Genomic DNA, 12,338 nt, shown 5'->3' with positions numbered 1-12,338 from the left:
AATATATTATTTGGAATAAAATACCAAATTGAATTTGGTGCTTATTGACATTCTTTTAACCATTTGATTTATGCTTTCTCCCTCACTTTCTTTCCTCCTTCGGCTGAATGACGTACGCACTTCACAGCAACATGGAGCCAGAGTGAGACCAGTGCGCATGCGCGCCCACAGACCGACGCAGCCGCCACAGAGAAGAGATTACAAGCCACTTGGTCAAAAGTGACAAAAGACAAAGGAGCCAACTACCTTGTGGAAAACAACCGAGTCCGCTTTTACTCTTCTAACCTGCGTCCCGCAGTCTCCTGCGGAGACACGGGGTGCTTTGGTAAGTTGTCGACGCCCGAGAAAGAAGTTATTAAACGGGAAAAAAGGAGGCGCCAGCCAGGGGTTGTTTGCTCAAGACAACATTGTCACGTCGCGCATGCACAAAACAAGCCGTTCTGTCATTGCTGCGGGTCCTCTCCAATCTGGACACATATGTTTTGAGCGTATGTTAAGCCTTTTTCCCCCACGTGAAAAGAAGCCTAATGTGTGTTTGGGGGTTCTTTGCCAGGGCTGTGTGTTGTCGCTAGCTAACTGAGAAGCCAGCTTCCTCCAAAACTGCTGAGGATGTTTATCAGGTTCTCATGCTCGGGTCGCTTAACAATAAGGAGATTTTAGCGCTTTATCAAGGTCTGTCGTTAAACTCGTCCACACGTCTTAACTTTCCACTCTTAATTCTTTTTGTGTAACAGTTTGGCAGCTTGGCAATGGAACAAAAGGCAGGAAAACTACAAGCTGGAAGAAGCAATCAACACAAAATAACTTGGAGGATGAAGGCGGTCGTCAACACAGTGGTGAAAGTGTGATTCCTTTCTTCCTCTATTTCCCATGCGACCGCTTGTTTTGTCTACACGTTCATTACCCAAGACAGACTGTGTCTCCAAATTAAGACGTGAACCTTTAACGCCCATCGATCAAGCAGGAAAACAAAAGCTGCTCTCGTCCAAGAGGCTGAGTGGTTACTACGGCGATGGTTGTCATGATGCGGATGTAGCTACCAGAAGGTGTGCGGCAAACCACGTGGGATGGGCAGCACTCCGTATCCAGGTGGCGAGTGGAAAGGGAAGAGCAAGGGGGGTCTTCAGGAGCTGGGTTGCATGCCCTGGAAGGTCAGCAAGCAAAAATGTGGAAGTGGGCCGGTGAGAGCGGAAGAACCGCAGCAGGATATTCCCACCTTCTCGTGCATGCTCATGACGCCGCAGCTTCCGCGAGCCTCGGCGGGCGGTGCGACGATCTACCATGAAAAGCAGCGTCGGGAGTTGTGCGCGCTTCACGCGCTCAATAACGTCTTCCAAGATGGGGCAGCCTTCAGCAGGGACACTTTGCAGGAGATCTACCAGAGGTGGCATTTGCCAGTTTTGATTGGATGCATTTTTCACGTATTTCTAACGTGTTTCCTTCTCGTGCGCTACTCAGGCTTTCCCCCAGCACTCTGGTGACGCCTCACAAGAAGAGTATGCTGGGAAACGGGAACTACGACGTCAATGTCATCATGGCCGCCTTGCAGACGCGAGGATTTGAGGCAGTTTGGTGGGATAAAAGGAGGTGTGTGAAGGGGAGAACGGGGTTGCTCTAGGCATGTGCCGGTATGAGATTTTGACGGTATGATAACTAGAGCTGGGAATCTTTGGGCACCTAACGATTCGATTACGATTCAGAGGCTCCGATTCGATTATAAAACGATTATTGATGCACCCCACTCTTTTTTTTTTTTTTTTTTTAATTTGTTTTGTACATTAGTTCCAAAATTGTTCAAAAATCCTCTCAGGCTAAACCAAACTACTATTTCAGTATCAAGTTAACATATAGCAGTAAACAAATATACAAAAATAACAGTAAATAAAAAACTCCAGTCCCCATTCTATATCAGCAGCTTTAAACTACTTTCAATTAATTTAATGTTGTGAATCAACCGTTAAAGTTGTTAAAATTGCTTCTGTTATTCCATAATTTCTCTTTTGTCTACTTTCAACATGTAAAAGTTTTAAAACTATTTTAAAGATAGATTCAAGTCAATATTTTACCGATTTAGGAGTATTTTAGATAAAAAGTTAATTAGGTTCGCTTGGAAGGTTCGCAACAACAGCCTTGCAGGGAAGTGTACTGCTTTAAGATGGCGGCCGTTACTAACGCCCGCATCTAGTTTTGTCTAGATGTGCTGGTAACGATACCGAAGCTATAATGCATCTAGTCCTATATAAATTATATCTACCGTAACATAATGTGGCTTGTAGCAGCTTTTCGGCAGCAGTCAGGTATGTTGTTGTTTTTTTTTTTAAATCTCGTGGCATGAGTTGAGCTAGAGCCGTGAGTTGAGCATTGGCGTTACCCGAGGGGCCGGGTAATGAGAAGCATGATGTTTAGCTACTCTCGCTCCGTCCCTAATTGCGTACCGAAGACCGCGCGGCGCGCTGAGTGTGTCGTACTTCTGCTTTACTTGGCATATTTCAGTAATCGGAATTTGGATGTTTGTGAATCGTTCTCGAATCTTCCACGGCCGAATCGCGAATAATCTAAGAATCGGAAATTTTGCACACCTCTAATGATAACTAGGAGTGGGAACCTCAAGGTACCTCACGATACGATCCGCGATACAAAGCTCACGATAACGATTATCTCACGATATCACGATACAGTGATTATCGATATATTGGTCAGAAATTTGATACATGATATTCTACGATACAACTGTTGAAAAAAAAAAAAGATATTTCAAAACTGAAAAAATATTGTTTAAGTCATTTATTAAACTGTGACATATTTTCAGTGCAACATTCCTGTAAAATATAAATCTACTGCAAATTGTGTACCTGCGCATATAGAGGAAACAAACCACAACCTCTAAAATCTCTTGGAGAGATCATGATGAATGGCACCCTTTTTTAAATCTTTTAGAAAAAAAATTAACAGTGTTGTAGGTGTCAGTCAGCAGTTGAGCTTGGATTGGGGCAATGATAAAATTAGTGGGTATTTTCTACGTATAAGACCTTTGTTGCCAAAAGCATTTGTTTGAGCACTTCAACCATCTGCTTCAGCATTTAAGATGTCAGGCTCAGTCAGTCACATTCTTCCTCACCTTAAAAACAACAAAATGAAACAAAAAATATTAGCTACTTAATAGCTTTTGAGTTGAAATCCCTCCTGTTGGCGGGGTCGTCGGCAGGGCCTCTTGGGGCTCATGGGGCCTTGGGTGGGGCTTGCTGTCCCTCGCCGGTGGGCTGGACATCCCCTGGTCTCCGGCGCTTGGTGTAGCGCCAGTTCAGGGTGCGGGGTGGGTGCTCGGGGGGAGGGGTGGGCGGATGCGGGTGCGCCAGGGGTGGTCCAGGGCAGGGGTTGATCAGGGCCCTGGTGGTTCTCCTGCCCTGCGGCCGGTGGTTCTGACGGACGGGGCTTTGCCTGCAGGAGTCTGCTTCTTAATTCACGCACTCCTCATTTTGCACTGTAAATACAGTGGGGCAAATAAGTATTTAGTCAACCACCAATTGTGCAAGTTCTCCTACTTGAAAAGATTAGAGAGGCCTGTAATTGTCAACATGGGTAAACCTCAACCATGAGAGACAGAATGTGGAAAAAAAAAACAGAAAATCACATTGTTTGATTTTTAAAGAATTTATTTCCAAATTAGAGTGGAAAATAAGTATTTAATTACCGACAAACAAGCAAGATTTCTGGCTGTCAAAGAGATCTAACGTCTTCTAACGAGGTCTAACGAGGCTCCACTCGTTACCTGTATTAATGGCACCTGTTTTAACTCATTATTGGTATAAAAGACACATGTCCACAACCTTAGTCAGTCACACTCCAAACTCCACTATGGCCAAGACCAAAGAGCTATCGAAGGACACCAGAGACAAAATTGTAGACCTGCACCAGGCTGGGAAGACTGAATCTGCAATAGGTAAAACGCTTGGTGTAAAGAAATCAACTGTGGGAGCAATTATTAGAAAATGGAATACATATTCACTGACCGCTGATAATCTCCCTCGATCTGGGGCTCCATGCAAGATTTCACCCCGTGGCGTCAAAATGATAACGAATGGTGAGCAAAAATCCCAAAACCACACGGGTTGACCTAGTGAATGACCTACAGAGAGCTGGGACCACAATAACAAAGGGTACTATCAGTAACACAATGCGCTGCCAGGGACTCAAAACCTGCACTGCCAGACGTGTCCTCCTGCTGAAGAAAGTACACGTCCAAGCCCGTCTCCGGTTTGCTAGAGAGCATTTGGATGATCCAGAAGAGGACTGGGAGAATGTTATGGTCAGATGAAACCAAAATAGAATTTTTGGGTAGAAACACAGGTTATTGTGTTTGGAAGAAAAATAATTCTGAAATGCATCCGAAGAACACCATACCCACTGTGAAGCATGGGGGTGGACACATCATGCTTTGGGGCTGGTTTTCTGCAACGGGACCAGGATGAGTGATCTGTGTAAAGGAAAGAATGAATGGGGCCATGTATCAAGAGATTATGAGTGAAAAATCTCCTTCCATCAGCAAGGGCATTGAAGATGAGACGTGGCTGCATCTTTCAGCATGACAATGATTCCAAACACACAGCCAGGGCAACAAAGGAGTGGCTTCGCAAGAAGGATTTCAAAGTCCTGGAGTGGCCTAGCCAGTCTCAGATCTCCATCCTATAGAAAATCTGTGGAGGGAGTTGAAAAGTCCGTGTTGCCCAACGACAGCCCAAAAACATCACTGCTGTAGAGATCTGCATGGAGGAATGGGCCAAAATACCAACACAGGGTACATAACAAAGTATTAAGATGAACTTTTGGTATTAACCAAATACTTATTTTCCACCATGATTTGAAAATAAATTCTTTAAAAATCAAACAATGTGATTTTCTTTTTTTTTTTTTTCCTCATTCTGTCTCTCATGGTTGAGGTTTACTCATGTTGACAATTCCAGGCCTCCCTAATATTTTCAAGTGGGAGAACTTACACAATTAGTGGTTGACTAAATACTTATTTGCCCCACTGTATCTTTCACCCTGGGACCTACATACTCATTCATTCTTCTGGGGAGAGTTGGGATGGGGACATACAGTCACCACCCTGATTTTAATGCATCAGAAACCAAGGTTGTAGGATGGATGGGACCTGTTGTGGAGGGGTGCTCACGGTTACTTCCTCACGGCAGGCCCTGCACTTCTTTTTTTAACGCACCACACACATCAAACTCCAGCAAAGGGCGGTGGGACGGGGGCTGGGTAGAAATTCCCACTTCATTCAATTCATTTTAATCAATTTCAATTCAAAATTAATTCAATTCATCGGTCCCACTGCCCCAAGCCAATCTCTCCTATTTTAATCCATACATTGCACTACCCTCCCCACACAATCCCATCACGGTGCTTGCTGAGTAATGGCTGCCAGCCGGGGACCTGGCGGCCACAGTAATAGGGTAGTAGGTGGGTCCCACACTTTTTCTCTATGACGTGGCTCCTCGGGCGTGGCCTCCTCTCTGCCTGAGCTGCCGGCCGCGGGAGTGGGGGAAGGTCGGGGCTCCAAACTCGTGTCGCCCCGTGGCGTTCTCCTGCTTCCGCCTTCCCCTCTCCTCTCTGCCTGGGTATCCGCCCTGCACTCCGTCGTGGGTCGCTGGCTGGACGCTGGTGTAACGGCTGGGTGTCGCCTGCCCCGGCGGGGGACCCTGCCCTGCCCTGGGCGTGGTGGGCCGTTGGGGGTCCCGTGGCGTGCTGTGCTGGTTGGGAGGCTGCAGTTGTGGTTAGTGGTTGGACACGGGTGAGGGTGGACTGAAGGCCGTTTGATGGGGGTGCGGGTGGCCCAGGGGATCACCCTGGATTCCGGGGAGGGGACGATGTTTCCTTTGCTGGGCTGTGGGAGGAGGGATGGGTTTTCTTTTCAAATTTGGTGGGTGTGGCTTATAGTCAAACGCATCTTATATTTTAAAAAAAATGCAGTAATTACTTTTTAAATGTACAGTTTTAGGAGACTTTGTTTGCTTCTTGTAATTTTAGAACCCATTAGTTACAAAACTGAATCCCAAAAAGAAACACCAAGACCTAAAAACCAAAACAAACCATGCCTTTATTCCATCCAGGGACGTCGGCAGCATAGAGCTGTCCAACGTGACCGGCTTCATTCTCAACGTTCCGTCCAATTTGCGCTGGGGACCTCTGCAGCTGCCGCTCAAACGCCAACACTGGATCGGGGTGCGAGAGGTGGCGGGGGTCTACTACAACCTGGACTCCAAGCTACGTGGCCCTCAAACCATCGGCAGTCCAGATCAGCTCAGGTAAATTTGGATTAGGGTCATTCCAGAATAGGAGGACATTTCACATCGAACCAAAATAATTCACATCCAAAATCATGCTTTTTAAATTTTTTTTTTTTTTTTTTGAGAGAGTATTTACTACTCCTTAGACCAAATTTTAAAAACTAAGTGGGATAAAAATATAGAAAATATTTGGTTAAATACCAATTAAAGGGTACCACGGATAGAAAGATGTTCATGTCCAATAACACGCACTTTGCAGTTTTATACCTTTATTAATTTCTCTCAACAGCCATAAGTACTTTTTCGGCAACAACCGCCAAAAACACAACGGGCGCATTTACTTACAATTATGCGGTGCAAAACCAAATGCCAACACCGAATACAAACAATAACCATAAACCACTAATGAATTAAACTTAACAAAAGACGTAGTTCTTAAAAGATAAATGTTAGTACGAGTTATAATAATTTGATATTAAAACCCCTCTTAATTTTTTTGTTTTAATAAAAATTTTTAAATTATTTTACTTGGTACCTTGCCATTCTTGATGACGTCACAGGGTGGTGACGTCACATGGGTACGCTTCCGGACTTCCACAGTGTCACTCTTTAACTACATTAACATGTCATTGGTTCTGCCTTTCCAATTTGAACCAGAGTGGAACATTAACGAGAAGGACAGCAAAAGCAAAATGAACAGGAAAGACTGGATGAGACCAGTAGGGTTTTCTGCACGGTAAACTATTGTGTGAGCCAACTTATTCCAATATTATTATGGAGATAGCTTCCACAGCTGTTGTGTGCTTTACATATGATTAGGGTATACAGTGAAATACAGCAGTTTGATTATTTTTGCTGATAGCTCGGGGCCGTGCATCACAACACACGAAAACGTTTGCCTCTACGGAGACGTCTAATGACGTCTTACCTTACTTTAGTCACGTAAAAACAGATGTCCAGATTGGTGATCAGTCTGCCGGTTGCTTCCCGATGAATAAGTGACACGGAGAACAAATAAATGTATTAAACTTTGTTTGATTGCTTGCTATTCGTATCATTTATTTGCCCAACAGATTATAATGATGCATTATTTTGCACATTGAGATCTAAGAGGCAGAGGAATTTAATCTAAAAAAAAAAAAAAGGTTTAAATCTTTTTCAGGCACATATTTTAAATGATAATTATTATTTTTTAATTATAATTGTATTAGATGTGTGCTACAACTACCTTTTTATCATGGTAGGAAAAGCTAATACACTAGACTTGACATAATCAGACTGTTTTGCCCCCAAAGAAACATCAAGCTAATTTATGTACTTCCTTCTATTTTTCATGACTATAAACGTTATTCTTAAAAGAATAATTTTTATTTACTTATTGATATTAGTTTGTCCTCTTCCAACAGCTAGCTAAACATATATGTTCTTCCTGAGAAAAACTAACATTAGTATGAAGTCAACAATGTTACTGCAATGTTACTGTAATTATGGCAAGTAGGATAAAACGTGAAAATTCCAGTCGTTTTGGTGTTTGAACGGTGTCAAATGGTCAAAAGGTGTGGGATGGGTGGCCACTGAAGAAATGCCCTAAATACAAGAAAGGGCAATTTCTGGAGAAATTGCGATGGTAGCTTTGCTGTGGTGGTTGGTGTATCGAGTCATTTGCTGTTGATATGGGGGAATTTCCAGGTCACTTCCTGTTGATTTGAGGGCATTTCGGGGTCACTTCCTGTTGATATAGGGCATGGACATACATGACCATCGATGACATGGACACACATGGCCGTCAATGGCACTAATAAGCGTCCCAGTCCAATATCAATGGGCTTGAATGTCAAGTTTTTGGTAAGAAAAAAAATTACAACCACCAATAGAGATATATTTTTGGGTATGCCAATGTACAGTATTGAAGGTCTGGCTTTGGAATAAAAAGAGTCAATAGGAGTCAGTTTTTGTGCCGTTGAAATGAATGGCGAATAGGGCCTTTGGAAATGAATGGGAGGTTTTGGCCATTGGAAATCAATGGGTATTTTTTGGCAAATTTTGGCCAAACTGTTTTTTCCTAAAAACCTACAGTATGGAATCGAAATGAATGGCAAATAGGGCCATTGAAAATGAATGGGACATTTTGGCCATTACAAATCAATGGGTATGTTTTTGACAAATTTTGGCAAAACCATTTTCGCTAAAAATATATGGTTCGGCCAGTATTTGCCAAAACGTTCCTATTAATTTCATTGGCCAAAATTTCCCATTCATTTCCAATGTCCCGATTAACAATTCTTTTCAATGGCACAAAAAATCTCCATTCACTCCTATTGATTTCCAACCCAAGTGACACAATATCAACAGGAAGTTACCCAATAATAACAGGAAGTGACCCTGAAACTGTACGTCGTACGTTTTTAGAGAAAACAGTTTGAATAAAATTTGCCAAAAAATATCCACATTCATTTCTCATGGGCAAAATTTCCCATTCATTTCCAATAGGCCTATTTGCCATTCATTTCAATGGCACAAAAACTTCTTCATTCCTATTAATTCCTAACCCAGACCTTGAATACTATACACCAGGGGTCCCCAACGACATGGGCCGCGGACCGGTACCGGTCGTGCGTTCTAGCCGATTGACTTTGGCCTGTGCCGCTTAACACACCAATATCCCTGTCTACTCTAGATATACAACTACAGAATGGGAGGTCATCATAGAAATGCATTGATTGGACTGTTAGCAGTACATCTTGTTTGTATATCTATGTGCGCTTGGCCTCGATAATGGCGTATGACGTAGGTCGTCGCCCATCACATTTGTTCCCGGAAATACACACTAGAATGACTGAAAAATGGACGTCTTTGGACAGATTTTTTTACGGGGAAAAGGGAACCTCCCGAGCCAGAAGATGAGCCTACAACCTCGAAGAAAACAAAATCTATGCTACTTTCCAATCACTAAAGATCCACGAACTGCAAAGGAGTGGATTCGTGACCCATACGTGAATAAACCGAGTGATTCGAGCATGTCTGTGCAACAGGAATATCAGCTTGTAGAGATCGCAAATGACGGCGACCTTAAACGTACATTTGAGACAACGACTCTACCGAGGTTCTGCATTAAAGTCATTTTGGAATATCCTGACGTCGCTAGGAAAGCACTGAAACAAACGAAACAAGCTCAGGCCTCCCACTGATTCAGTGGGTGAGTTGTATTTTCCCTGCACTTAACACGACTGGGCTAAAAACAATTGCTATTTTATATTTGCTGTATTTTTCTGCCGCACATTGCCGGGCCTCTGACAAATTTGGCATGCGCGTAACGTTAAAAATGACCTTGAATGCTGCGATTCCAAAGTACACACTACAAACTTTCTTTAAAGAAAGGAATGTTAACTTACGTTTGCCATGTTAGCTGCACACAACAACTGCACGCAGCTCTCTCACTTAACGACTTTGGCGTGTCGTTAAGCATTAATTTACGCCACTTTCGTGTTACACATGTATGTGTATGATGTAAATAGTTTTTTAGCACCGTTGGATAACATTGAGAGTTCAACTGAATATAAAAGAGGGCTTTTTTCCCCGTCCCAAAAGCTTTGGGAGCAAAATTTTATAAGGCTGCAAAATTTGGCAGAACACCGGTCCGTGAAAAAAAAAGACCCACATCACACCGGTCCGTGGTGCAAAAAAAGTTGGGGACCCTTGCTATACACCCAAAAACATCTCTATTGGTGGTTGTGATTTTTTTTTTTTTTTTTTTTTTTATTTAAACCAAAAAGTTGCCATTAAAGCCCATTGATATTCGGCTGGGATGCTTATTAGTGCCAATGACGGCCATGTAGGTCCATGCCATTGATGGTCGTTTACCTCTATGCCCTCAAATCACCCGATATACCAACCATCACAGCAAAGCTACCAGAAATTGCATTTTCCAGTTACCTATTATTGATGAATATGTAGCAGAACACCAGAAAAGTGAAGCGCTAACATCCTTCAATTTTAGAACAACACATTTTAGGTTTGGTGTTTCATTTCTCCTCAAGATGCTTTGCTTAACTGAGGCTGTTTTGTTTTCTTGTCAATCCTGACCGCAAACCAGGAACTTCCTCCGCCAGCAGCTGCGAGGGAAGAACTGTGAACTTCTGTTGGTGGTGTCGGAGGAAGTGGCGGCGCAACATACGTGGCGCTCCGACAGCTGAGGAATCCTGCCGCCAATCACCACCGCGCTCAGCCCGGCGCTCCTCTGAGATTTATTCACTGGTGGAGTTGTCTGTGTTTTTGTTGTTGTTTTTTTTAAATGTTCCCTTTTCAGGGTGGTGGGAGGGGGGTTGTTTACACACTCAATTGCTGGACTGTCTTGAACAGATGCGAAGCAATGAAGACGGCAAACATTTTCCAGGGAGGATTAGTTCAGGAGTTGTTTACTAGTGTTGCACCGATACTTTCTGATGGGAATTGAAATGAGTTTGTCACTGGTGGATGTGCAATTCATTTAATGTCACTGCATCGGCAGGGATGTCACCCCCACTAACATGGCCGCCGACAGGTCTTTTCATGCTTCCGAGTTGTTTATCACTAGTAGACGTCCAATGCATTTGAAATGGGTGGGTGGCAGCGAGTGAACATTTGTTCATTCGCTGCCACCCTCCCAGTTCAGACGCATTGGACGTCTATGGTGGTCAATGGCAAACGATGAGTTTAATTTGGGGGATTTTTTTTTTTTCATTTGCTGTTGAATTTCAGTCACTTCCTGTTGATTTTGGGTTACAGAACATGAGGTGATCTGGGAATCTCCCCAAATGAATGGGCAGTGACCTGAAAATACCCTAAAAACTTCAGTGGATTGACTGCCATCGACGGTGCTAGAAGTCCAATCAGTTAAAAAGTAGTTCTTCCTCTGGTCAAGATGCACTCTCCAACTGAATTAGTTAATAACTATTAGACGTCCAATCCAAGTGGGAGGGATGGCGCCATCGATGGCAGCCACTGAGTAAATAGGGTTAGGGTGGCTTTGACATTGACCTTTTAAAAATCAGTCATGAAATAAGCTAGTTATACCTCTGTGAAGTTGGCCTCCTATCAGACGCAAATTTATATAAACATGTCAATCGTTTGTGCTGAAAAAAGTTTCGTTTTTGCTATCGTTTTTAAAATATTTACTATTCTTTTAGAGGTCGATCTTAGGTCAACCAGCCCCCCATTTTAAATAAAAATGGCATCAATTGTTTATGCTGGTTTGTGCTGTAAAACGTTTCATTTGAGCTGCTATTGTTTTTGAGATATTAATTTCGAATGTTGCCATTCGTTTATGCTACGTTTGTGCTGCTTTTCGTTTTATAGATATGGCGATATTACTTTCGAGTGATGACATCACCCACGTCTTTTCTGTATTCAACTCCCGCGGCTGACAGAGCATACCAATTCTCTCAATAACAGAGGGGTGTCCCAAAACTAGCGCAAATGTAGCACAAACAAATTGCACCTCTTCGGGTCCGACAGCACCCGATTTACTGAAAGACTGACCCGAAGGGGTGCCATTAGTCTGTGCTACGTTTGGGCTAGTTGTTGGGACACCCCTTTGTTATTGAGAGAGTTGGTACGCACCGTCAGCCGTGACAGAGGGGCTGCGATTATGTCATCACTCAAATTAGTATCTTAATATCTATAAAACAATAGGAGCACAAACGAAAAATTCTTTCAGAACAAACAGCAGAAACGAAAATCACAGAAAATCAGGTCCCTTTTGCAATATATGGGTGGCGGCGTGACATCATTACTCGAAGTTTATATCTGTATCTCAAAAACGATAGCAGCACAAACGAAACTTCGCAGCATAAACGATTGACACCATTTTTTGCCATTTTTAATTAAAATGAGTGGTTGGTTGACTTATAATAGAATTGTAAATATCTTAGAAACGATAGTAGCACAAATGAAACTTTACAGCACAAACGTAGCATAAACCATTGACATTTTTATATAAATTTGCGTCTGATGGGGACCGACTTCACATCTGTGCTAGTTTTGATTTTAATGACGATGAATCGTCTTGGA

At 43.0% G+C, this 12,338-nt stretch overlaps 1 protein-coding gene across 1 annotated transcript; it reads left to right on the top strand.

Moving 5' to 3' along the window:
- On the top strand, positions 1–11,746 carry josd1 (Josephin domain containing 1). Its single transcript, XM_057826665.1, has 5 exons — positions 1–325; positions 735–1,384; positions 1,459–1,587; positions 6,114–6,308; positions 10,384–11,746. Exons 2-5 carry the CDS (start codon positions 1,068–1,070, stop codon positions 10,481–10,483), a joined length of 741 nt encoding a protein of 246 aa, XP_057682648.1. The 5' UTR covers positions 1–325; positions 735–1,067; the 3' UTR covers positions 10,484–11,746.
- The last annotated feature ends 592 nt before the right edge of the window (positions 11,747–12,338 follow it).

This window comes from Corythoichthys intestinalis, chromosome 21 (assembly GCF_030265065.1).
Source record: "Corythoichthys intestinalis isolate RoL2023-P3 chromosome 21, ASM3026506v1, whole genome shotgun sequence".
NCBI lineage: Eukaryota > Metazoa > Chordata > Actinopteri > Syngnathiformes > Syngnathidae > Corythoichthys > Corythoichthys intestinalis.
This window is presented reverse-complemented; position numbering and strand designations above follow the sequence as displayed.